Source organism: Miniopterus natalensis, chromosome 12, assembly GCF_054644295.1.
Source record: "Miniopterus natalensis isolate mMinNat1 chromosome 12, mMinNat1.hap1, whole genome shotgun sequence".
In the NCBI taxonomy this organism is placed as follows: domain Eukaryota; kingdom Metazoa; phylum Chordata; class Mammalia; order Chiroptera; family Miniopteridae; genus Miniopterus; species Miniopterus natalensis.
The window spans coordinates 56,868,337-56,893,055 of NC_142092.1; the positions used below are offsets into that span (position 1 = coordinate 56,868,337).

Sequence of the window (24,719 nt, forward strand, 5' to 3'; positions counted from 1 at the left end):
GACCAAAGGGTTGAAGACTACTTGCCCCTCAAACACATTCTTTCCTTATTTCTCAGAAACAGAACACCTGAGTTTCAGTTAGGCACAGAGCTTCTTGGAATAAAAACTACCTCTCCCAGACTCCCTTGCAATAAGAATGGCTCTGTGATTGTTTTGATCAATGGGATGTACAACATCCAGATGATGCAGCCTGAGGGAAAGGGTCTTGCTTTTCTCCTCCCACGTCCCTCCATCCTGCTGGCTGTAATGAGAACATGGTTGTAGCCACCACTGTGGACCTCAGTGTAGAAACTGCATACTGGGAATGGCAGAGCAACAAGTCGGAAGGAACCTGGGATCTGTGGATCATGGCAGCCTTGCATGATAGGGTGTAAGGTACCTTCTACTTCGTTTAAGCTATTGCTGACTTAAGAGCTGAACCTAATTCTGATCTAGGATTTATTTAAAAGAAAGCAAACAAAATAAGAAAACACTTCTGAGATCAAGACAATTATTAGAATAAAAATGTCAACACACAATGCTAGTGTTGCATAGCTTGAATGTTTTTATATTGATAAAATTGTTTTCAGTAGAGTCACTGGCAGCACAGACCTGAATGAAAAACATTCCAAATTTACAGAAATAACATAGCTGATCAATTAAGATAGTTTTCAAAACTACATAACACAAATCCTTTGTTACTCCAAAGAGAATATGAATTATAAAGATGGCAGTCCAGCCATCAGAATCCCACGTATTTGGTTCCTCAGGCTGAGGTCAGAATTTTCGCCAACGTTACTGAGTCTGCTCTCAGTTTAGGATGGCAAGGATGGCAAGAATCAGAGGTGGCAATCCTTGTATTTGCATTCATCAGCGCCAAGATTTGAGGGATAATCTCTTGGGGATACGTCACAGAAATATGATACATCTCTCTCCAGAAGTCATATAGGATTGATTTCAAATCTCTGGAATATAGATACATAGCACGGTAAATGTTGAAAGAACCGAAGAACTCATCTAGTCCTGCCCACCCTCCCCCTTTTCCACATAAGGAAACTGAGGCTAAGGGCAGCAAATCTTGCCTAAGTCTAGTTCTAAACCCAAGGCCTGCTTCTTGAGATCTTTTCCCATTGATGCTGGCTCTTGTTGCCTCTGAAGGATTAGGAGGCCTACTGTCTGCACTCAAATGATAACTTCTGAGCAACAAAAAATGTCAAGTAGCAACATAGCAGCAATACCATCTACACTAATCTGAAAGCATATTTAGGTATAAATTACCGTGGTAGGAATTAAAGACCAGCACAAGTTTGTGATTCAGATTCCTCCCACTCCCCCAATTCTACCCCCATCCAAATGGAGTATTTTTTTGTTGACAGTCAAAACACCAAGTGCAGGTTCTAATCGGTGACACCAGGAAGGATCTCCCGTCTTGATTACGTCAGCACAGAGATGCATCTGAATTAGATCTTCTGGAGAGTACCAGAATGCAGGATGTAACTGTCTTCTCCATTCACACCCAGCCAAATTTCCCCGGCAAAATATTGATCCTGGTTTTGATGTTCTTCACTAAGAACTAAAAAGGCTTCTTAAGTATAGTTGCTTATGTGTATAAGGTGGTGAAGAAGAAATATTGAGTTACAGGATTTAATCAGTAGTATCTACAGTATTTACTTGCATATTTTGCCCCTTTAGGTAATTCTCTTGTCTTGTTCATCCCCAGTATTTCATGGATCTTGTTCCTGGTAACATCTGCTGGGTCTGAACTACTGGCCTGCACAGAGGCAGACAAAGGCTAGCTGCAACCTTGGTAAGATTCTTAGAAATCTGTGTGCTAATAACATTTCTGCAACCATGTTAAACAATTAAAAAAATACAAATCTGCAAAACACATTTAGACTTCTCAAGCTTTTTGCAGACAGGGAGATGATCCATTTTTATCAAATGACCATGATTTGCTAAATATCCTGATGGCATTTAAATTTACATCAACTTTCCCACCTTCCTCTCTTTTTTGGTGCTTTGCGGATAGAATTTTTCTGAGTCCAGATTGAATGAAAGTACTGGTCTGATATGCCTTTCCGCTTCTATTCTCTCCAGAAGAAAAACAATTTTCTCTTATAAAAAGAAAAGCATCTTTCCCTTATAAAAATCCATACGATTCTACTTCGGTTTCATGAGCATTTGGGCTAATCAACTGATAAGTTAACTTTTCCACGTAATTCATCCACAGCAGTGCCAGATTCCAGCTGCTGCGAATTCCCATCGATAGCATTTTAGTCGGTCCTCATAGTCAACTTAAAGTCTTCAGTATTATTTTTCCTATTTTACAGGTGAGGAAGTAGAGGTGGTGCTCTGAAGTGACTAGGCCTAGAGCTAGCTATTGAGGAGTGGAACCAGGAGCCAGGAACCAAACTTCCTGCTGCTTGGCTCTACTCTCCTGCTTCCTTCCGCTGGCCTGACGCAGTGCTGACAGGATGGGGCTCAGGTGGCCACCTGTCCCTCAGTACAGGGTTACAGCCCTGTATAACACCTTCCTCCCACCCCTGCCATTTAGCAGGAAAATAATGGCAGGGGAAAGACGTGAAGTATGCAAGTAAATACACCAGGTCTGGAGATAAAGGTATTTATTCCTGTTGCAACCAGGAAACTATGCAATTGGTCTAGAGTTTGCTTAAACATCAAAATGGCTTTAATATAACATAACAGCATCCTTTTTCTATAAATCCCGTTAAGAAACTGCTTTAATGTCCTCTCCTGGATACATAAAAACCGCTATTTAAACATACCACATTAAAGTCTTTTTGCAATTTATTTTCCTTAAATAATAATCTGCTACAATCCTGTCACAAATTTTTTAAAAAATTTAACACAGTATTAACAAAGGCAGAATTCTTTAGGACAATCAGAATCATGGCGTACTTAGAATAAATTAACATCAACTTGCGTTTCTATTCAGATAGTCTGATCCTCTCCTTTGAAATGAAACGGAGACCATTGTAACCGAGGGTGAATGCACACGCTTGTTCTATACAGAGACTCATTCTTTATATAAACTCCACTGTCACTTGAATCGAGTCAGGAATCCTGAGAAGCTCTCAGCCGTGGGCGCACACGCGCCGACCCACACCCATGCACAGCCGTCCAGAAGCTGGCTTTCCCGTGGTTCAATGGCTAGAAGACCTTTCCTCGGAAGGGCCAAAGATTCTGAATATTTAGATGCTATCCCGCCTCCCCTCAGGAAGACGCAATGCTTCAAGTGTCGCAGCTGGAAGTAGCAGCAATCCATGTAGTAGATTCAGTAGTCGACGACTCGTCTTCGGCGCTGAGCACAGCGCGGCGGACAGGCGAGCAGCGCCTACAGCCAGCGCCCGGACACCGACAAGGCGACACCGAAGTCCTCACGCTCAGGGTGGACTGAAGACTGCCCCGGACCTGCATTACTCATCCGGTTCAGGTGCGGCGTGTGAACCCCAAGAGGGTCACTAATGCGGGCGGAAAGCGGGGCGTTTTGGACACGATTCTCAGAAACACGCATGTCAGAGGGGCAGGGAGATGGGACAAAGGAAGGGAGGGCAGGAAAGGTACTGCTTGTCCTTCAGCCCGAAAACCCCCCCCCATCGTGCGGTACGTCCATCAGGGCTTCCTTAGCATCCGGGCTGGTGCCCGCTGACGGTCTCCGCTTGGCCTAGAAGCACAGAGAGCTCGGCTCTTGGAGTCCTGTGCACAGATACACACAAAGCATCCCCGCGACTCAAAAGAGCCGCACCATTTTGCTTCTGGGAGGTGAACAGCGCTGCTGGCGTCCCCTCTCAGTTGCCCAAGGATCGTTTACAGGATCATGGTGATGTCTAGGGAGGAAGGCATTGGGACAGGCCCCCAAATGAGACGCCCTTTTGCATATGTCTCTCCGGAGGAATAATGGGCCTAAATGACACTATCGCGGCATGCGTTATCTACACAGTTCCTATGTACACGATTCCTTTTTCATAGAAATTTAAAGTGCCTGGGTTCAAACGTGCCCTTTCCTTTCCCACACCACGGCCTACAGATTCCTCTTGCTGCTTCCAGAGAGAAGGTCTGTCCTTACGGAGGATGCCCTTGGAAAGAGGAATGAATGTTTCACAGTTGCCTTAACTGGGATCTAGCATCGGGACTAAGCCTTCTTCATAAACACGAAGAATTGCTTCACACACAAACTTGTACTGGCTCTGGAAAAGAAAAGAAAGCCGTCAAGCCCACCAGCAGCTCCACAAATGGTCCGCACACACAGTTACTTGATAAATACCCTGTGAGCTCCAGCTCTGGACCAGGCAGCCCCTGTGAAACGGTGGAGAAGACACACCTGTGAACCATTACTGCTGTAGAGGAGGGGCGGGGGTTGTTCCCAGGGCTAGATGGGCAAAGTGTCATGGAATCACGGGAGAGGGAGGAGCTGGCCATCTGGGGGAGCTGGGGAAGGAATGATGGGTGTTGCGGGGTGGCCACTCCAGTGTAGGCACCAGTGTGGAGGCTCCAAGGAGTACGGCCCATTCTAAGAAGTGCAGTCAGAGCTCACGGTCCTGGCCCAGGACACCTGGACATGGGAGGAGGGACCACACAGGTGGGCCTGGACCAGGTCATGTGGGGCCTTGCATTGGGGGAAGGATCTGAATTTTGTCTTAAAAAGGAGAGCCACTGAGAGCTGCTCTGCAGAGTATGGTTCTATCTATTAACAGACACCTAGGAAACTTTTGTTTTAGTGATGTGCACAGGCTGAGAGGAAGCTCGGAGACTGGGCTTCACTAGCTGAGAAAACCTACCAAGTTGATGCACTTAAACATTTTTAAGCCAGAAATGAGGTCTTCCATCCCACAGAACAGGGCAGAAAACAGCCTTAGTAACCTGATTTTTGCCCCCCCACTCTTAACCAGACATCCTGGGTAAAAATAAATATAAAACTGCTAGAGCTCACAGTTATTACAGCAATCTTATAAACTTTGCCCATGAGCCTGTGAGGATACAGAGTGGTTACAACACAGAATTCCACTCCTTCCTTTGTTAATTCCTCCTGGGGGTTTTACCTTAGAGGCCACTCCCTCCAGGAAGCCTTCCTTGACTTTCTTAAGTAAGCTTTAGATTCTCTTCCACCGAGTTCTTAGTTTCCCCTTGGATGCTCCCATTGCCACTGAGATTTATAATCGACTAATCCAGTTCTACCAATTCAGATGAGCTTGGGTCTCTCCGTTTGTGCAATTATCCAATGAATGAGTGAATATGGAATGGTCCCCCTTTTGCATATGGGGAAACTGAGGCTGGGAGAGAGGTGAAGGGATTATTCAAAGGTTTTTCAGTAGGTGGAGGGGGGCTGAGTCATGGTCTTCCCGTACCCCCACCCCACCCTTTTCTTGCAGTTCTGGAGGAAAACAACAAGATTTTCCCTTTAGGACCCGTGCAATGCCGAGGACCCAGGCGTGACATACGTGGGAGAGAGCACACAGGAGGAGCGGGGCCAGGTGAAAGGTTTGCTGCGCCAAAAGGCTCATCTCGGAACAGGTGGGAGGGGTGAAACCCTCGGGTGACCTTGCTTACTTCTCATGGACAAATGACGGGCCAGTGGTCAACAATGCAGAAAGAATGCAACCAGGGCTGCTCCCCGGCCATGTGGTGGCAGGAAACAAACCAAGGAGGCAGCGAAAGACAGAGGCCAGCTGCGGTGGGCTTTGGTGTAGCTCAGCCTGACAAGCTCTGCGACAGTGGGCAAGTGACTTAGTCCCCTCAAGCCTCGGTCACCTGACCTGCAACGCCCTTTGCACAGGCCTGGCCCAGGGTAAGTGCTCAGGGAGCATCGGCCACTGTGACTATTTTTATTATTGGATTTTCCACTCACTGACGTCTGCACCATCATGGCGCGCTGGTCTCGCATTTTCCGGACAATATCCAGCGGGTAAACGGGCAGGTTTCTCTCGATTAGGCACATGGCTGTTTCCATGGTGACCAAGACACCAGTCCGACCTATTCCAGCGCTGGAGGGAGAGGAGCAGAGACTTGGGATTGGCTCAGCCAGCATTTCTGCACAGCCCAGCCCGGCTCCTCACCAGTTCCCTCATTTACCCAGACAGAGCTTTCCTCCCCTGACCTTCAAGGGTACAAAACACACACTCAGGGCGGCCCTCAAACTGGCTGAAAAAGCCTCTCCTCAGATAGAGTCTGGGGCTAAAAAACCAAAGGAAAGAAACCCACCTTTACATGCAAACCCCACCCCCCACCTCATTCACAGCTACTGTGAAGGTCGGAAGAGGAGGGAGGGGCTTTCTTTCACTCACGCTGCACTAGGGGCGTCTGCGCTTCCCTAAAGCTCCAAATCTTCTGCCACCATAAAGAAATCAAGTCAACAGAGCTTTGTGAAAGCACGTCTATAGTCTTGTGGGATTTAGGCGGATCTGATGCCTGCCGGCTTTCTCCAGATTTGCCCAGGAGTGGGAATATTAAAAAAACAAGTCAGGGTACCTGCAGTGAACTAAGACGGGTTCGGCGTCCACTCTCAGGGACCTCATGTAGTTTACAAATTCCAGAAAGTCCGAGGAGTCGTCGGGCACGCCGTGGTCGGGCCACGCGACGTACTGGAGGTGGGTCACAGTGTGCTCTTCTCCGGTCTGGGGAGGACGCAGACTGGCCTCGGTCAGTCAGTCCCGAGGGTGGGCAGGAAGGCCCCCGCTCCGGCCCCAGCCCGGCGCTTCTGTCTCTGATGTTGTCGCCCCCCCTGTGCACGGCCCGCCGGGCCCCTGCTGACTCCTGTCCCCCCTCCTCACCTACTGACCCACACCCCGCCTTAGGCTCAGCTCAGGCCGCCCCTGCAGGGCTGCTTCTCCACTTCCGGCCACAGGAGTTCCTTCTGTTTGCTCCTATGACCCTTGCCATTAGGGGCACACTTCTTTTTTTTTTTTTTTTTTTTTGGTAATGGGCAAAATTTACATACCATGAAGTTTACCATCATTAGTGTACATTCCAGTGGGTTTAAGAACATTTATAGTGCCGTACAGCCATTAAACGTTAACTCTTCCTTCCCTCCTCAGGCCAGCCCTGGGCAACCTGTCTCTAGGAGTCTGACTACTCCAGCTACTTCACGTAAGTGGAATCATACAATATTTGTCCTTTACTGTCCGGTTATTTCACTTAGGATAATGTCCTCGAGATTCACCCATGTTGTAGCACTTGTCAGAATTTCCTTCCTTTTCAAGGCTTAATAATATGCCATCGTATGACTACGCCCCATTCAGTTTATCCAACCCTCCATCCACGGATATGGGCTTTTCCACCGGTTGGCTAATGCGAACGGCGCTGCTGTGAACGTGAGTTCTGGCTCTTTTACTGGAGTGCTGACCAGGTGAAAGCGTGGAGCAGACCGAACAGCACAGCTCTACCCAGGACCACAGCGGCTGCTGACTTAGACCTGCCTCTAAACTGAGCCCCGCCCGGGCCACTCACCGCCAGGGCACTGCTCACCTCGGTGTTTGTGACCAGCATTTCTCGGAACACGTAGGCAATAGTGCAGTCCTCTGACTGACAGCGGATGTGAAATCTGCCGTGTTCTGCGACATTGGGAGGATCGGGCCAGTACTGGTGACACTTGGTCTGCAAAGAAAGCACTGGGTGTGAGTTAACCTCCGCTGAGGGTGGTGCACACAAGCAGTTAACTAGACAGATGGGTCGGGCATTCAACCAGAGCCCTCTCACTCACACCAGGTATTCCTGCCAGGAGAAAAGCAGCTCAGGCGAGGATGACCTGCTCTGTGTCTGTTCTGAGGGGCCAGAGGAACAGCCCGGCCTCTTACGGAGAGTGGGAGTGTCTCCAGGACCACGGGGTCATCAAGGCTTTGGAGGAGCCCTCAGCACTGGCAGATGTGAGGGTTACACAGAGCAGTGATGGGGGACTCGGGCCAGTCACACGCCTGCCGGGAGCCCCACTCTACTAAATGCATAACATGGAGAAAACAAATGGGACCTGCTGTCAATGTCATTTTGCCTGTAGTGACTGACTCCTGACAGCAGGAAGGACCAACTGCTGGGTGGTGGCGAGGGCCCGATGAGGGCCCTGAGGATGATGGGCTCTGATCCCCTGAGAGCTTGTAACAGGAGAGGGAGGAACACACACAGCCTGGATTTTAGAAAAACAGGTTTCTAACAATTGATAAACAAGAGTGGTGAGTTCCCAGGGCTGGAGACTGTGAAGGGAACGCTGTGACTCACGGGAGATGGGAATCTCTCATGCAGGAACCCAAGCCGGAATGGGCTCAGTTAAGAAGAAAGGGCTGGGAAACAAGCCCACCAGGTCATCACAGGGAGACCAGAAGAGCTCCGGTTCAGAGCAGCCACCAACAAAAGAGAGGAGGGAGATGGAATCGGGACGGAGCAGGAGGGGCAGGACCCTCCTGCAGGAGCAGCCAGAGGGAGTGAGGCCTCTGGGATGGAAGAAAGGGCCTTTTCTACCAAGCTGGAGCAAGCAGAATGATGAAGAGAAGGGAGTGCTATTGGTGCAGATCATCTGTCACTAACCATGCCTACTGGAGCTCTTTTCTCTGCAAAGAATGACCTTACAGCTGAGAAGGGGAGGCCAGCGTTAATGGGGAAAGAGAAGGCCACCACGAGCATGGAGATGGTGCCCAGCACCCTGCGCGGGCTCAGGTGTTGGCTCTGAGGAACTGCATTGTGGACTGAAAGACCTTATGAGATAGGAGAGTGGAAGCTCCAATGGATAGTTCACAAGAAAACCTGGAGCATCCAGGCAGCCAGAAGTAACAGAATAGGCAGGCAAACAGAGCATTTTCAAATGGGGAGACTGGCAGATTCTGGAAAGGACAAGGCAGTGAACTTGATGTCTTGTCATCTAATAAAACATCAGAGTGGCCCCAGATCAGGGCCTGCAAAGTATGGGATGCCTGCTGGTCAATTAGGAGGAGACCGGGTCTGTATTCGACAGCACAGAACCACGTGGTGGGGTGAATCTTTTTCATGTGTGCCCTGGAGAGTCTTGATTTGGGTCCAGGATAGCTGTAACATTACCTCCCTAATACGTGAACTCTCTTTTAAGAGGGAGGGAAGGAGAGAGGAAGGGAGAGATGTAGGTGGCGTGAGGGAGCAAGCAAGCCTCAGTTCAGAGCCTGGAAAGCAAGAGTATTTATTTAGAATTCAACAGCATTGTTTTGTGATCTTCATATTTTTACACATACCTTCTACTTAGGACAAGTGATACTGAACTACCATTTAAGATGTATCCTTTCAAGGAAGGAAAATATATAGTCAATAATATTGTGATAAGTTTACATGGTGACAGGTGATTACTAGAATTAGTGAGATGATCATGTTGTAAGGTATCAGAATGTCAAATTACTATATTGTACACCTGAAACTAATATAATCAATATAAGATTGCATACCAACTATACTTAAATAAAAAAAATTTAAAAAGATATATCTTTCAAAGGAAATTTATTAAAGCAAAAAAAAAAAAAAAAAAAAAGTGAGTCAATTTAAAGAAAAATAATACTACATAAAGAAAAATAAATTTAGTCTACTCCTGGCAATAATTGTGTTAAGGTGGTACTCGAACTACTGATGCTAACATTTCTGTTATATTTATTGCGTACCAGGCACTCTTCCAAGAAAGCTGTCTGTATCAACTCATTCAATTTCCCCACAATTCCACAACATAAGTGGTATCATTGTTCCATTCACACAGAGGTTTTACAGCTTTCCTAAGCCACCCAGGTAGGAAGTGGTAGAGTTGAGATTTGAATTCAGGATATGTGGCCCTAACTAAGGCTGCCTTCTTGCCTACCACACCACAGAACAGGACAGCAGCAAGTGCTCCAGAAAAACAAAACATGTCCCTGTAACTTCATTTCCTATTCAAAACAAGGTTAGAAAAATCACAAAAAATAAAACATAAGCCAAAATTAAAAACAGACAAAAACGAGACTTCTAGACAAGGAGATCAGGCGATGATGCCATAGATCTGCCGCCCTGGTCCTCAGCAGAGCCTCTGAGAGGCCCATAACTGGGTAGAGGAGAAATGGCAAGGGCTGGGAGCAGAGCCGGGAGAATTAACAACTGCTCCCCAAAGAGTGCCCTCAATGCCTCTGGCTCACAGGCTTCTACAGCCTCTTGAGGAACTTCACATTTTTTAACAGTGATTTATGTGAAGAGAAGAGATTCTGATTAAAACTGTGACAAGAAGCTAAAAGCAATAGCCAACACAAAGAATGACAGGAGGAAAGCCCCAGAGAGCCCCAAAGAGCATGCTGAAGGTCAGATCTGAGGGCTGAATCCGAATCCTGCCAGCAATGATGATGATGATGACGATGATGATCACACACACACACACCACCACCACCACCACCACATTTGTTGGACATTTGCAACATGCAGTTCTCTAAGCTTCTTATATATATTGTCTCCATCTTCACAAACCCCCCAAGTGAGCGCTATTATCATCTCCATTGTGTATGTAGGAAAGCAGAGAGGTTAAGTAGCTTGCTCAAGAGGAACCATGTTTTGAACCCAGATCGTCTCGCTCCAGAGCCTCACCAGAGTGCTGTATGTAGGTTTCAAGAGTCAAGGGCAGGAGACAAAGACCAGACAATGTCCACTGACCACAAGCTCAATGGAAGCTGAACTTGCAACCTTTTACAAGTTTAAGATTATTTTCAGATACCTGAAAGAGCACTGCACAGAAGAAGGGGTGACTCATTCTGTGTCTGCCAGGTGGGAAAAGCAGATAGGGGGAAGGTTCAAAGCAACGTGGATTTCAGTTGATTGCAAGGAGAAATTTTTACCATATCAGAGCTGAAAGCTCACAGGATGGATCCTGGAGTGTTTTAGCAGAGGTGGGGAGGGCTCTGCCTGGACCACCATACATAAAAGCCCTTTGCAATCTATTGGGCTCTATAAATTAGTAGGATTATTATTTTGCTGTTTCAGGTGAGAGGGTAGATGTTCTCCTCAAATACACTCTCCATCCCAATCCTGTGTACTGAATTTCAGCGTGGATCAATCTGGCATTCTGAACTACGTACCAAGGAAAGGCCTGGGAGGAAGTGGCACAGCTCATTCAAAGCATGTGGCTCAAAATCAATTTACATTTGATTTTGGAATGTGCTTCTGTATAAACATTTCATAATGAAGATATCCAGATGTAGGCACGAGTTGGAGCATTCATGATACAGTGTCCCTTGCATGCTGATTTCTGTTATATAATCAGAGGTCTGTTCCTGTGGAAAACATGTGCGCTGCTACGCCCAGTATGGTGCCCATCACTCTCCTAATGAAGCCCTTCACACCTACTTTTGCAATGGGCTTTGCTGCAACACAAGCAGAGGGTGACAGAGGTTGTCATTTCTCCTACATGTTACCACCACTAGGAACCTGGCACCCGCACTGCTCTTCTCAGGACCAGCACATGTCCTGGGTGGGTGAGGCCACAGGCAACGCAGGGGTTCTGGGCAGGTGAGGTGAGGCAAGGGGACCTGCCTTCTGGCTTGGAACCACGGATCTGAGCCAGCAGTGGGGAGGGCTGATCACTCTTTAGCTTGGCGAAGGCCTGGGGTGGGTAGAAGGAGTGCTGAGCTCTCCGTCATTAAATAAGTCCATCAGTAGCTCCTTACAGAAGATTTATGGGTCATGTAGGGGCTAGACTGGGCAACATTTAAGACACTTTTCAGCTCTGAGATTCGTGTTCCACAGAAACAGTGTGACATGCACACATTTGAATTGGAAATCAAGCCACTTACCCGCCCTCGCTCCGTGAGGGTTGTCAACATGACGATGAGTGATAACTTCTGATCCCAGACGACTTGCCAGAATTGTGCGCAGGTATGCGGCAGGGGCCCCTGAGTGGCGATGTACTTGTTCACAAGGTTAGCAGCAGGAATTTCCATCTGGCAGGAGATTGTTAAGGCATTAGAATCTGTTACTGCCACAAGGTAGATGGGGAACTGGATCTTAAACTTTCCCACTTGGTAACTGACATCACCAGAATAATGTCTCTTGTCAACTTATGGTCAGTAAGAAAAATTTTAAAAATGCTATTTTTTAAAAATCCTTGAAAGATATTTGACAAAAGTGCTGGCATTAGATATTTAAGATAAAACTGCGATACTCATAGGCAATAATTAGAAATGTACCTACAAGGTGGCAGGAGAGTTTAAGTGACCTTCGCTGCTGAATCCTAAATATAATCAATATTCGGTATCTGTATTTTCAGTGACACTTATCAATCTTTATTTTTTTCAGACTGATGGTTGCCAGGTGGGAGGAGGGATAGGGAACTGGGTGAAAATGGTGAAGGGACTGAGAAATACAGATGGGTATTACAGAATAGTCACGGGGCTGTAAAGCACAGCACAGGGAACAGAGTCAATAATAATTATGTCTGGTGCCAGGCGGGAACTGGAAATATCAAGGGAACACTTTGTAAAGTATATGATTGCTTAACCACTATGCTCTACACCTGAAACTAATACAAAATAATACTGAATGTTAAAAAAGAAACCCAAAAAACTAAAGCCCTAAAAAAATCCTCATTTTTGCTCTATGCAGGGTTTTCTATCAAAATCTACTTACTTTTCTCTGAAACATAAACTCTACAGGCTTATACCACCAACTACCGTTGCACTAGCTTTCTGCATGGCTGCCAACGCTTGTGTCATGAAGTGGATCAATCTCCACCCCCAGCTTTATTGAGGTATAACTGGCAAATAAAAAGTGTCTGTATTTAAGATGTACAACATGATCGTTTGATAAACGTATACACTGTGAAATGATTACCACAATCAAATTAGCGAACATATCCATCACTTCAGTTACCACTGGAGTTCATTAATGTTAAATGTTAAAATGTTTTCAGCCCGGCCAGGCGTGGCTCAGCGGTTGAGCGTCGACCTAGGATCCAGGCGATCGGGATCCGATTCCCGGTCAGGGCACATGCCTGGGTTGCGGGCTCGATCAATGACTCTCATCATTGATGTTTCTATCTCTCTCTCTCCCTCTCCTTTCCTCTCTCTGAAGTCAATAAAGATATATTAAAAAAAAAAGTTTTCAGCTCTCCTTAGTGTCTTTCTCCCATCCTGCTCTGCTTTTCCTTCTGCCCTTCGGAACTGAGTCCTTGCTATGAAAGAGCACGGAACCTGCCGAGCTTTGCAGGTGCACCGTAACTCACGCATTCTCAGGTGGAAGGTAAACGGAGGCACCGGATCACGGTTTGGTTGGCACTTGGGTTAATGGCTTCCTCAACCCTGGTGTCAGTGTCCCCCCTCCCCCAATAACTCAAAGAGACTGGACCGTGTGGTCTTACTGCCCCCACCGTTTCTGACGCTCTGCTTTGGAGACACCAGGAACGTTACAGTGAGGGTCAACGAATCAATGAAACTCACAGGTGTTTTGGAATAAGTGAATGGCTGACCAGACCCATTTTTATTAGAAAAGCTCTTGATATTTTGCTATAAGTTGAGAACTTAACTTGAAAAACCATCTGTTCATTTAGATCAGAAGTTGGCAAACTATGGCCTGAGGGCCAAATCGGACCTCCACTTTGCAAGTTAAGAGTAAGTAGTATTTTATATTTTTATGTGGTTGCAGTTTAAATGGTTGTGTAAGCACCTAAGTAATATCCTCAATTTTGCCTCTTGACTTGCAAAGATGAAAATATTTACTATCTGGCCCTTGACAGAAAAAAGTGTGCTGACTCTTGGTTTAGATGAAGAAACTGAGGTTCAGAGAGGTCAACTAAGTTGCCCAAGATGTATTTGCCGAGTGAAATGAATGCTTTTCCTACAACATGTAAAATCTTTCCTCCTTTCTTTCTGGGTTATATGCACAGGGGTGGTTTTATTTTTTTTATTTTAGATGGGATATACAATAATAACACGGGGAACACAGAAAGTTACAAACACAGCACTGGCAAAAACAAACAAACAAACAAACTGAAAAAACCCAAACCAGAACCAAAACACCTAGACGCCAGCAGCTGAGGACAGAAGGCTTGTGGACGATGGAGTCAGAGACACAGAATCTGAGTTTTGGTCTCACCTTCTGTTAGCTTTGTGACTTTTCAAATTATTTAATCTCTCTGAACCTCAGTTTTGTCCTCTGTAAAATGAGACTATTCTGCCTTCCCTCAAGGGCTGTTGTGCTGAAATCAGGGAGTGAACAGGAAAGCACTCGGTCAACTGCAAAGCACGAGCTCCTCACAGCGCTTAACACCCAGCTTCCTAACTTACGTTCACGTAACTCGCATTAATATAATCTTCATTTCCCTGCAGTAATACCCGGGTGGTGTCATCTGTGGGGGAAAGAAAAGAAACGCACCGATTATTCCCAGCGTTCTTTAGATCACAGCAAGTAAGTAAGGGTTCGGTTCCAGCCCCATCTGCGGCCCTCGCATTAGCAGAACACTATTCCCCAACTGTTCCCAGACGGTGCTGTTTACAGACACACTGGGAGTCATCCCAGAGCCCCAGACGATCTGTTTTAGAAGGGAAACATTATCTCAGTGGGCGGGGAAGGAGGCGTGCATGCCGACACTCACAAGGCAACACATCCTTGTATCGGTTTTTGTCCAGATTCTGAGGCAGCTTTGCGAACGTGACGGCCAGCCCGGGCTTCTTCCTGTAGAGTTGCTGCATCACAAACAGAGAAGCAAAAGGCCGCTGCGAAACCAGCACGCGCTCGCCGAGCAGCAAGCGGTTACCGTTCGCGGCACCAGCATCTTAGCAGTTCGAAGTGGTTATATGTTGCATGTTAAAAAACCCCATCTTCCCAGCAAGAAATTCTACACTCCCGTAAGAAGCTAAGTTCTTCAATATTATTTTAACATGTGGATCTTTGCCGGGGGGGGCGGGAAAGTCATATCTGTTTGAGGCACAGATACTGGATGGCCGTAAAACCTCATCTTTATGACAATTACTTGACAGATGCTACAAGCAAGTAAAGAAAAAAAATTATGACTCAAAATGAAATGAAAATCATTTACATTAGTCTGAAAACATTTCTCTCCAATTCAGTGGAGTGAGCCATGTTTTTTGCTTAAAAACAAGAGCATTTCATTCATCATTTCACAAGTATATTTCCATAGTAAAAACATTTATTACCTCAAGAGAACCAAACAAAACTTTTATTCCATACCTAATAAACTTCACATAAAGAGGCATTCCCCTGTATATGCCACCGGCAGCAAAAAATTCAATTAAAATGGCCTTTGCATATCTACAAGCACGTATCAGACACATTGCACAACACCTGATGTGATTCTGACAACAGCTCTGTGAGAGGTATTAATAGTATCCTTATTTGGCAAGCGAAGAGGCAGAGATTAAATGCTTAGATCACAAATCACAGGCTGAACTCAGATCTGACTTCAATGCCTGAGTTTTATTTTCCCCTTGAAACCACTTTATTGAGGCATGATCAACATGTAAAAAGCTTTGGTCCATATTTAGTCTACACAACCCAGTGAACCACCACTAGCCAGGCCACAGACATATCTCTTGTCTCCCCAAGTTTCCTCCTGCCCCTTGAGTTTTCTTTTCTACACAACTATTTCTCCCACTTTCAACTCCAAAGTGAAACACTATTCAACCAGTGGTTTTTATTAACTTTATGGGAATTTAAAAACAACACAATTTTTCAACGTTGGAAGTGATCGATTTTTTTTTTTTTGCAGAAAATTTGGGAAATTCATACTAGTATAAAAAAGAAAATGACAAGTTAATTACATAATTCTTTTCATATATTTTCTCCAGTTTATATTTTTCTGTGCATGTGTATACAAATATACATATATGTATATATGCAAACACATAATACGTAGGTTTTTTTAAAACAAAAAACTGAGATTGAACTATAGGTTATCATGGTCCATACTGGGCGCTATGGAACCCAAGTGTTTTGAAAGAAGCTAAGAGTCCTTAGAAAATGCTACAAGGTCAAAGGCATTTGGGAAATGCTCCAAGCCATCTTCTGTTCTATGACTCTTCAAGAAGACAAGCCCTGCAGTGCAGAGCATAAGCTGATTTCATTATGATTAGCTAAGCATTTCCCAAGCTAATTTGGCTATGGCGAATCTCACATCTCACGAGAAGTGTTCCGGGAAATACTACCGTAATTCTGAAGTCTGTTTTTTTTCCTACTTCTTACATAGTGTCTAGTTCCCTGTGTCATTAAATATTCTAAGTATTCTCTATACACATGATTTTTACTGTCTCAGTAATCTATAGTTTCTCATAACTTATTTTAACTTGTACTCTGCTTTCTGATTAGGCTGTTTCCAATTTTTTTACTCTTATACATTCCCAGGAATGGAATTACTACATCAAAGCATATTTTGAAGGACTTCAATACATAAAACCAAGTTGCCCTACAAGGGTGTATGAGAATGGTGAGTTCACCAAATTGTGGCCAATATTATCAGCTAACATGTGTTTACGATTTGAAAAGGGAGGCTGAACGGTATTTTGCTCCTTATGTTTTTACAAATTTTATTTCTTGTTTTGTAAGCCAGCCTCTGTTGGATTTTCTATTAGTTATCTTTAAAAAAAAATTAAACACACAAGTTGCACAGAATTCACCAAGAGAATCAGAATAGATATTTCGTGTAATAATAATTATGTCACATCTTACACATTTACCAAATGTTTAGAATTTCAACCTCTCCCCGAGCTTAGCTACTGATCATCTTTATAATTTTAGTTCATAACAATCAAGTAGCCACTGGACAATTTCTTAAGTATCTACGTGGACTCTCTGAGCTCATTTCAGAAATAAATTGATGATTTATTGGAGGTTTTGGTTTGATCTTGAAAGGAGGAGAATATCTGATCAGCCAAATCCCCCTAGATAACACTGTGGTTCTGACTGACTAACTGCACAGAACTGAAATCTAATTAAGCAAAAATACTCAGTAAAGCTAACCTGGAGGTAAAAATAATTTTTTTTCAAATAATAAAAATGTAAATGTAATCAACTTGAGATGGTCTAGCAGAAAAGCACAGATCTAGCAAAAGGCTTTAATTATAGTATCTCAGTAGTATAATGATCTGTTGATAAGATCACAGAATACTAAAAATAAAAAATAGAGTACTATAGCAGTGGTTAAAAATTTTCACAAGTGCATACTCTGGGCTTCATCTGATAGAAATGCATAAAGATATATATCAAAGAAGTTTATCTACAGCAAAATATTTTTTTACTAGCAGAACAGTCTGAGTATTCCCCAACAGAGAGAAATGTTGACTTAAACTATGGTACAGTCATACCACAAAACTATATGCAAGTAATAAAAAAATTAGACTAAAAGGACACATTTGGAAGGATCTCCATTCATCTACTTTTAAGTGAAAAATGCAAGTTACAGGATAATATACACAGTAGTAGCAGCATGCACAGAGTGTGTATACTATATATATGTGTGTATGTGTGGGCACGTTTATGTATTTACGTGTGTATAAAACATATTTGCAAGAGCACTGGAACAAATGTGGAAGGATACCCACCAAATTATTTGTAAATTATAATAAAGAGAAAGCAGCTAAAGGAGATGAGGGTTAGGAGACTATTAATTTAGCTTTGGCTATCTCTGAATTGCTTGAATTATTACAAGGCAAATTATTTTTTAAATTCAAATGACTGACATGAGAAAAAAAAGCTACAACAAAAGTAATCTATATATAAAACGGAAAATTAAAACTTTTACAAAAAGCTGGGTGAACAAAGCTAAGATTGGGGCGCTTTCGAAGGTTTGAGACTACACCATACTTATGTCTGCCTGTTTGAAATATTTTTAAAAAGTCTTTTTTTAGGGTGTGAGTTCTAATCTTGAAGGTACAATTGCCTTAACTAACCCCTACATGTGTCAATTTAAACTTCTCATTGTCTTCAGCTACCTCTGTCCTTCAACCTCAACTCCCATAATGATCAAAGGAGCCAGTGAGTCATCTGTTTTCACATGAGTGGCTGTTTCCTAGAGCGGGTGATGCAGGAGCGAGTTAAGGAAAGCAGGTCAGAAGATGGCTCTGGTTTGGGTGAAGATGGAAGATGCTGAAGCGGGATGGCAGGGCGACCTGAGTTTGACGTGACCTTCGGTGGAAGGGGTCTTGCAGCCACTGCTCTAACTCACTAGCCTGGGACGGAGGAAGACAGATGACCCTCATTTTCTATCAACCACATTCCACAAGTCTCCGAAGAGGTCTCAACTGGGCAAGGAAGCTCCAAGTCACCTGGTCCTTGGACAAGGATGGGCACAGGGTCCTTGGCTGGGAAGCTGGCTCTCACAGGACCAGTCAGCACCGTCACCTAGCTTTTATCCAGGGATGTCTAAGCTGAATGCAAAGCCTTCTTCCAGCCTAAATAGAAGATGCAACTCAGGGCAAGCATGGATTGAGCCACACGTTACTCTCAGGAAGGAATGAAGCTGGGGCTGAATGGATGAATTCCTTAAAGAAGAGAGTGTCCTAGGGCGTGATAATGGACTCGAAGCTATGTGAACCCCAAGTCTTCTCCTTTACCTGAGACACAAAGTCTTGGCGAAGCAGAGTATCTAGGCAGTTTGGGGCCAATCACAAATGGCTGCCACACCACTCACACCGAGTAGGTAGATGGAGTAGCTGCTGGAGGGGAGGGCTCATGTTGGAGGCTGGGTGAGGGGCTGGGTAGCACCTGGCAATGGTGAGATCTGCCAATGATGAGACTTTTAACATCGATGCCAATCTGAGATCTCTCTCTCACCAGTGTGGCACTGGGAAGTCCCTTCGCCTCTGGGCCTCACTTCCTCCATCTACAAAGGAGTAGCCCTGATGATTCTGGCCATGTCTATTCCATAGAACTGTTGTGAGAGTCAATGGAGACAACACACGTGAAACACACTTGGCAGACCGCAAAGTGCTACAGAAATGCTACTTAAGTGGGACTCTGTTACAGCTGGGACCGAATGCTTTCTGGAACACATTTGTAATCGTTTATCAAAAGCCACCTGAGGAACAGGGGCATTCCCTTTATGAAGATATGCTTCAAAGCGAGCTGTGCTGAAAACCAGCTAGCCACCATGAGGGATTCCATTGTGGCCCAGCTTCCTCCGAGCCAGCCCTTCGTGTGGTGGAGTGGGTGGAGTGGGCACCTGCTAGGAACCGGCCATCTCCTCCTGCTCCGATACCGGGCACAGCCCCTATCAACCACGTTGCCCACCGGCTGACAGCACTGGAAGAGCATGTGGAGAACCAGAACTGCCAGGACTCTGGAGTTGGAGAGTCCTGGGTTCCAACCCCAAGGTGACATGGCCACTTTTTGTGTGGAGACTGGGCATGTTCTTTAGACTCTTGGAGCCTCTATTTATAAATAATGATAGTTGTTACTTTTTATTGCGCTCTTACCATGTGCCAGACAATGCATTAAGTATTTATCTCATCTAACCCTTAAAATCAACTCATGAGACACCCAACTGACAGATTGGGAAGTAGAGGCCACAGAGGTTAAGGGAAATGCCCGAGGTCACATAGGAAGTGAGTGGCAGAGGCAGGGTTTAAAACCTGTTTGGCTCCATGTGGCTAGATAGCTTCTCAGATATCTTTCTAGCTCTGATGTTGTACTAGTCTAATAATAACTCTCACATGTAAATACATTCTGTTGTTCACAAAGGTTATATAGTTGTTAAGAGGGCAAGCTCTTGAGTTAGCCTGCCTGGGTTCCAACCAGCTATGCCATTTACTGTGTGATAACCTCCCCAGGCTCTGATCCTCCATCTACATAATGGGCTGTTGTGAGAATTCTGTGCCATGATGCACATAACGCCCTTGGCACACAGTAAGTGCTCATGAAAGGTTTCCCTTTGTCTTCATTTCTGGTTTGATCTGGCCTCATTTAGAAGTCTTCTCTAGCAGCTGTGTATGCCATCTTTTCCCCATCTGTAACAGTGGTCATTAAATTATGTTTCGTAGTCTAGGGTTCCTTGGGACAGTGTGGGGAGACTGAGACAGGGCTGCATGTACCCCACCAGCTCCATTGCAGAGCAGCTCTGCTGTTATCTGTTCTGCATTCTGGAACACTGCAAATGTTACTTAAAAAGAGGGTTTCCCTACTTAATTTCTAGGAAATACACACACTAAATGAAGGAAATGGAAATGTGAAACTAAAATTTAACCCTAAAGTTTCTATGTTGTCCATTTTTTATGCTCTAGTCCAACTATAAGCTCTAAAGGTAGGACTCTGGGTGGGCAGCAGCGGGATAATGGTTCTGGGATGATCTTTACCCACGCCTCCATTCCCCCCATCATCCTCTGGATCAGCTTGGACATCAAAACCTCCCAGTGATCTGGCTGAGTATCAACATCTAGGCCTCATCGCAGCGTGGCTGACAGGAGCTGTGGTCTGGGCCCAGTGTAACAAGCTCTTCAGGTAACATCCATACAGATGCTCAAAGTGTCATCCTTGGAGAATCACTACTCAAAAACATGGGGGACAGGTGGGTACTTCTCTCTAAAGCATTTTTAAATTTCTTAATGAAGTTTAGTGAAAGCTGTTCAAGGAAAACCTTATGTGGAATTCCCATATGTAAAACATAAAAGGGGAGCCCCCGGAGTGGAGGGGATTTCCTGGAGCACAGGTTAAGACCCAGCTTGGCCTTCTTCCTCCTTGAGAGCCCACAGCGCCTCCTTGTGGACAGTGTGACCAAAGACAAGCGATTCCCTCTGGGCGGACGGACTTCCACCACCTGGAGGAGACATCTCCCAGGACTCCTTGCTGTACTTCTCACTCCAGGTAGGCCTGTTTCTCTTTGCTACCTTACACCCTATGAGCTTAGTCTACATTTAGGTTGTGACCTTCCTGCAATACCCTCCCCCCTCCCACACTTAATCCCACCCATCCTCTATTAACACTACATCCCATTCCAGAAGACCTCCTGGAACCCTCTCACTTCCAGTTTCTATAGAACATATGTTCTGTGTAATAAAATCTTGCCCTATCTTGGTCTTTAGCTGCTTCTGGAATTCATGATGCATCCCCTCAAATATAACAAAATTAGACTTTATACTTCTTGGGGTGAGAAATCCACCCTCTCCCTCCTGTGTTCCTGGATTCTGTTTGGCACACGGTGAACACCCCCTACACACACCCTGAAGGAATGAATGACTGCAGAGTGCCTTTCCTCTCCCACATCCCCTCCAACACCAAAACAGGAATAAAATGAACATACTCTGTATCTGGCTTTTAAATTCTCCTTGTTTCAATGATTTTGGTGAGTGTTTACAAGTATGCAGTTTTAGTGTTTAGAATGCACATTTCAACCTTGAATTTTTTTGCAATGCAAGGCTAGGAAACATAACCTCTACGTTTTCATCTTTTCAAGTCCTAACCTGGCAGAGCCTCCTGCAGGCACTGGGAAGAAAGGCTTTCTCTCCTTGTAGATATTCAGTATGTGTCTATCCAATTCCACCCAAGTAATTATATTATTCCTACCCTTTATTCCTGATTTTATTTCCACAAGAGATGAGCTTACTTTTTGGTCTGTATTATCTGTCATGGCTGTTAAGTTTAAAATTCCCTATTGATTTTTGGGGGGGTGAGGTCAATTACCTTCACCTTTCACTTGTGGGTTTCTGCTTTCTACTGCTGTTCAGCATGCGTCGCTCTAATTAACAGCGTATTCTGCTTACACCCTAATGCTTATGCCGTTATAAATAAACCTCTTCTCCCTCAAGGCTCTGTGCTCTGCACTCCTTGTTGTCGATATTTATACTCCTCCCAGATCAATGTGTGGTCACATACACTTGACAAACTGCCCAGTTTTCCTTCTGTGACTTCTTCCTTTATACAAATAAACAACGAATTGCTGACTTCTGCTTTCAAATGCGATCTGAGACTGTTTTCCCTAATTTATGGATCCAAACTGTGTATGTTTGTGTTAATCACGATCTATTTTCCTTCACCGACCTGTTTTATGCATCTTTGTGCTCTTTTGTTATCATTTATTGCGTGAACTACTCTGCTTTCTTCTACCCCGAGGAAAATTCAGACGATAAACATAATGTACTTCCATTCTGTTAGTGAGCAGATCAGTAAAACTGACTTAAAAACCGAGCCTTCTTTGGTTCTACTTTGTTTTGTAAAGTCTGTGTGTGGGAAGGGAAGACGGCGTCTGACTTTGGTTGCTACTCATGTTCACACTGTTCTGGGGCCTTGGGAAGGCAAGCCACCGTGCCCTCATGGGATGACACGAACTGCTCCGATTATACAGGTGCTGGGTGCGGTCAGGGACGGGCTCCTTCGCCATGCCTTGGGCGCTCACCCACGCCACCTCTCTACTACCTTCTACTGCTGAGCGTTTGGAGCCTTTGTGTTGGCAGCTAAATAGCTCAGAGTTCCTCCTCCTCGATTTCTGACGCGTTTCTCCATGACTACCAAACATTACTAGAATAAGAGGGTGAGGCAGAGTTCAGTGACTGGCTGTGGTGCCCATCCCCTGCTTTCTGGGCTGCTCCACAGCCCTGTGCTCGGAGCCCCTCCTGTGCTCCGTGATGAGCACGGCCCCCAGTGTCGCAGCCGATTCGGCAGCACCTGCGCAGTCCACCCAAGCACCGGGGCCCCTGCTGTGGGGGGGGCCCTCAGGCTCTCTTACCTCGAACTGGATCAGCACCGTCCCACTTTCGAGGCCCTTTTTTAGCTGTTCCATGGATCCCTCCAAAGTGTCAGCACCCTCTGGACACACGGGGAAAATGGTCTCTGGGAAGAGCTGGTTCAGTTCATCTTCTGATTTGATATCAGCAAAGGAGTGGACGGCTGTCGTGGACAAGAAAGGGTGTGTCTGGCTGGGCAGCAAAGCTCTGGTGATCAGTTTCCTCCCCCAAAATTATACTTAGGACACCTGGATGCAGATGGCTGAAAACATCTCATTAAGTGATTAAGCACACAGTGATCATTTTCACCAAACACACTACTTCTTGTTAAATGATTCAATACGTGTTGATTACACAAAATGACATACTATTCTGGTTAGTGTATGGTGGCTTTTAGTACTCTGAGGCTTTTGCCAAAGGTAAAAGAAAGGGAAAGGATTTGTTTTTACTTTTTTTTTAATGCTCATCCAAGGATATTTTTTCCACTGCTTTTTCAGAGTGGAAGGGAGAGAGGGAGAGAGGGAGAGAAAGATTGCTGTGAAAGAGACACACTGATTTGTTGGGGCCAGGGATCAAGCCTGCAACTGAGGTATGTGCCTTTGGGTGGAATCGAACCCGGGGCCCTTCAGTCCACAGGCCAATGCTCTAACCACTGAGCCAAACCGGCCAGGGCGGAAAGGATGTTTTTAAAGAAAACATATCCTCTCTCTTGGCTCTCTCTGACCTGGTTCCTCTTCTACAGATCCCCTTCTCAGTTCCTTTTCATTTGCTTCCTTAAAACAGGCACCTTCCCAGGCTCTGGGGTGAGGTCTGGCACGCTGTCCATGACACCATCATCGTGCGGAGCTCAATCTAACTCATGCCCATTTTTAGGTGGGAGGCTCCCAAGTAAACATCTCTAATCCTAACATCTCTATGCTTCCCACCTACCTCTTCAGTACGAATCCTCCCTTCGCGCCAGACTCCATATGAATAACAGTAACCTAGGACCCAGCTTCCCCCACCTGCACAATCTTCCCCCACCTGCACAATCTTCCCCCACCTCACTACCTCTTTCCATCTACTGTTATTTCTTTTTCCAATCTCCCAAACTGGAAACTTCAGGATCATCTCTGAATTTCCCTTTTCCACCTAGAAGGGGACGTCACTCTTACTTAAAAGCCTTCATTGGCTCCCTACTGCCTTCAAGGTAACTAGAAAGGAAAGTAACAACTTGTACATTTTCACACAGAGTTGGATGGAAATCCTCAAAATGCTGAACAAGAGTCACTATTCCCATTACACAGACGAGGAAACTGACTCTCGGAAAGTAAGTTGACCAAAGTTGTCAGGTAGGGACAGGGGAGTTTGGTCCACATCTGTCTGACCCTAAAGATCACATTCTCTTCTCTGATAAGAGAAGCTCAGCTCTTCTGCTGCTTTCGTAACTTCTGTCATATCAGCTGCTCCCTACGCTGTTTATTATTCTCTCAATCAACTATTTTTTATTTAAAAACTGAACTTATCATTACATTTGTAGAAGACGAGAGCACTGCCCTTGTAGTTCTAATAGTCTACAGACATCCACTATCCTCACCTCAGGTGGGCCAGGGTCTCTCCTGCTGGCCACCTATGAGGGCCAGCACCCCACGGGCGCATGGCGTGGCCGAGGGCCTGCTCCCAATAGCTGGATTCCTTAGTTCCCTATTATCTTGTGGCCTTACTAGCCACACAGCAGCAGGGCAACTTACTTCACCTCTCTGTGACTTGGTTTCCCCATTTCCTCACGTGCAGATAACAACTAACATTATTAGAGTGTTATGAGAATAGAAGAGGGTCACAACTGAATACCTACTGTGTGCCAAGCAGGGTGCTGGGATTTGGTGGGGATGGGGTGGGGGTAAGGGGGTAGGCAGGGATCTAGAGGATCGGGTAAGGCCTCACAAGGAGGTGGGACGAGCTGACACCTGAGGGCTCTGGACTGAAAGTTTTAGTGGGAACAGAGAAAGGCAGATGGTGTGTGTGTGTGAGAGAGAGAGAGAGAGAGAGAGAGAAGGGACAGGTGGCTGTGCCATTCACCTCTAAGACCAGAATAGGAATGTAGGGCCAGTGCTTTGAGTCACAGTG

At 45.3% G+C, this 24,719-nt stretch overlaps 1 protein-coding gene across 1 annotated transcript in view; it reads right to left on the minus strand.

The window, feature by feature from the left end:
- Positions 1-521: 521 nt before the first annotated feature.
- Positions 522-24,719, minus strand: part of PTPN3 (protein tyrosine phosphatase non-receptor type 3) — a 129,554-nt gene continuing 105,356 nt past the window's right edge. Inside the window, exons 19-26 of the mRNA XM_087822815.1 lie at positions 22,616-22,776; positions 14,540-14,630; positions 14,232-14,293; positions 11,745-11,891; positions 7,462-7,590; positions 6,466-6,611; positions 5,846-5,981; positions 522-4,187 (exon numbers count right to left, since the gene is read on the minus strand). Of these exons, the coding sequence (XP_087678941.1) occupies positions 4,110-4,187; positions 5,846-5,981; positions 6,466-6,611; positions 7,462-7,590; positions 11,745-11,891; positions 14,232-14,293; positions 14,540-14,630; positions 22,616-22,776 (950 nt within the window). The 3' untranslated portion in view covers positions 522-4,109. The remainder of the gene's footprint in view (positions 4,188-5,845; positions 5,982-6,465; positions 6,612-7,461; positions 7,591-11,744; positions 11,892-14,231; positions 14,294-14,539; positions 14,631-22,615; positions 22,777-24,719) is intronic.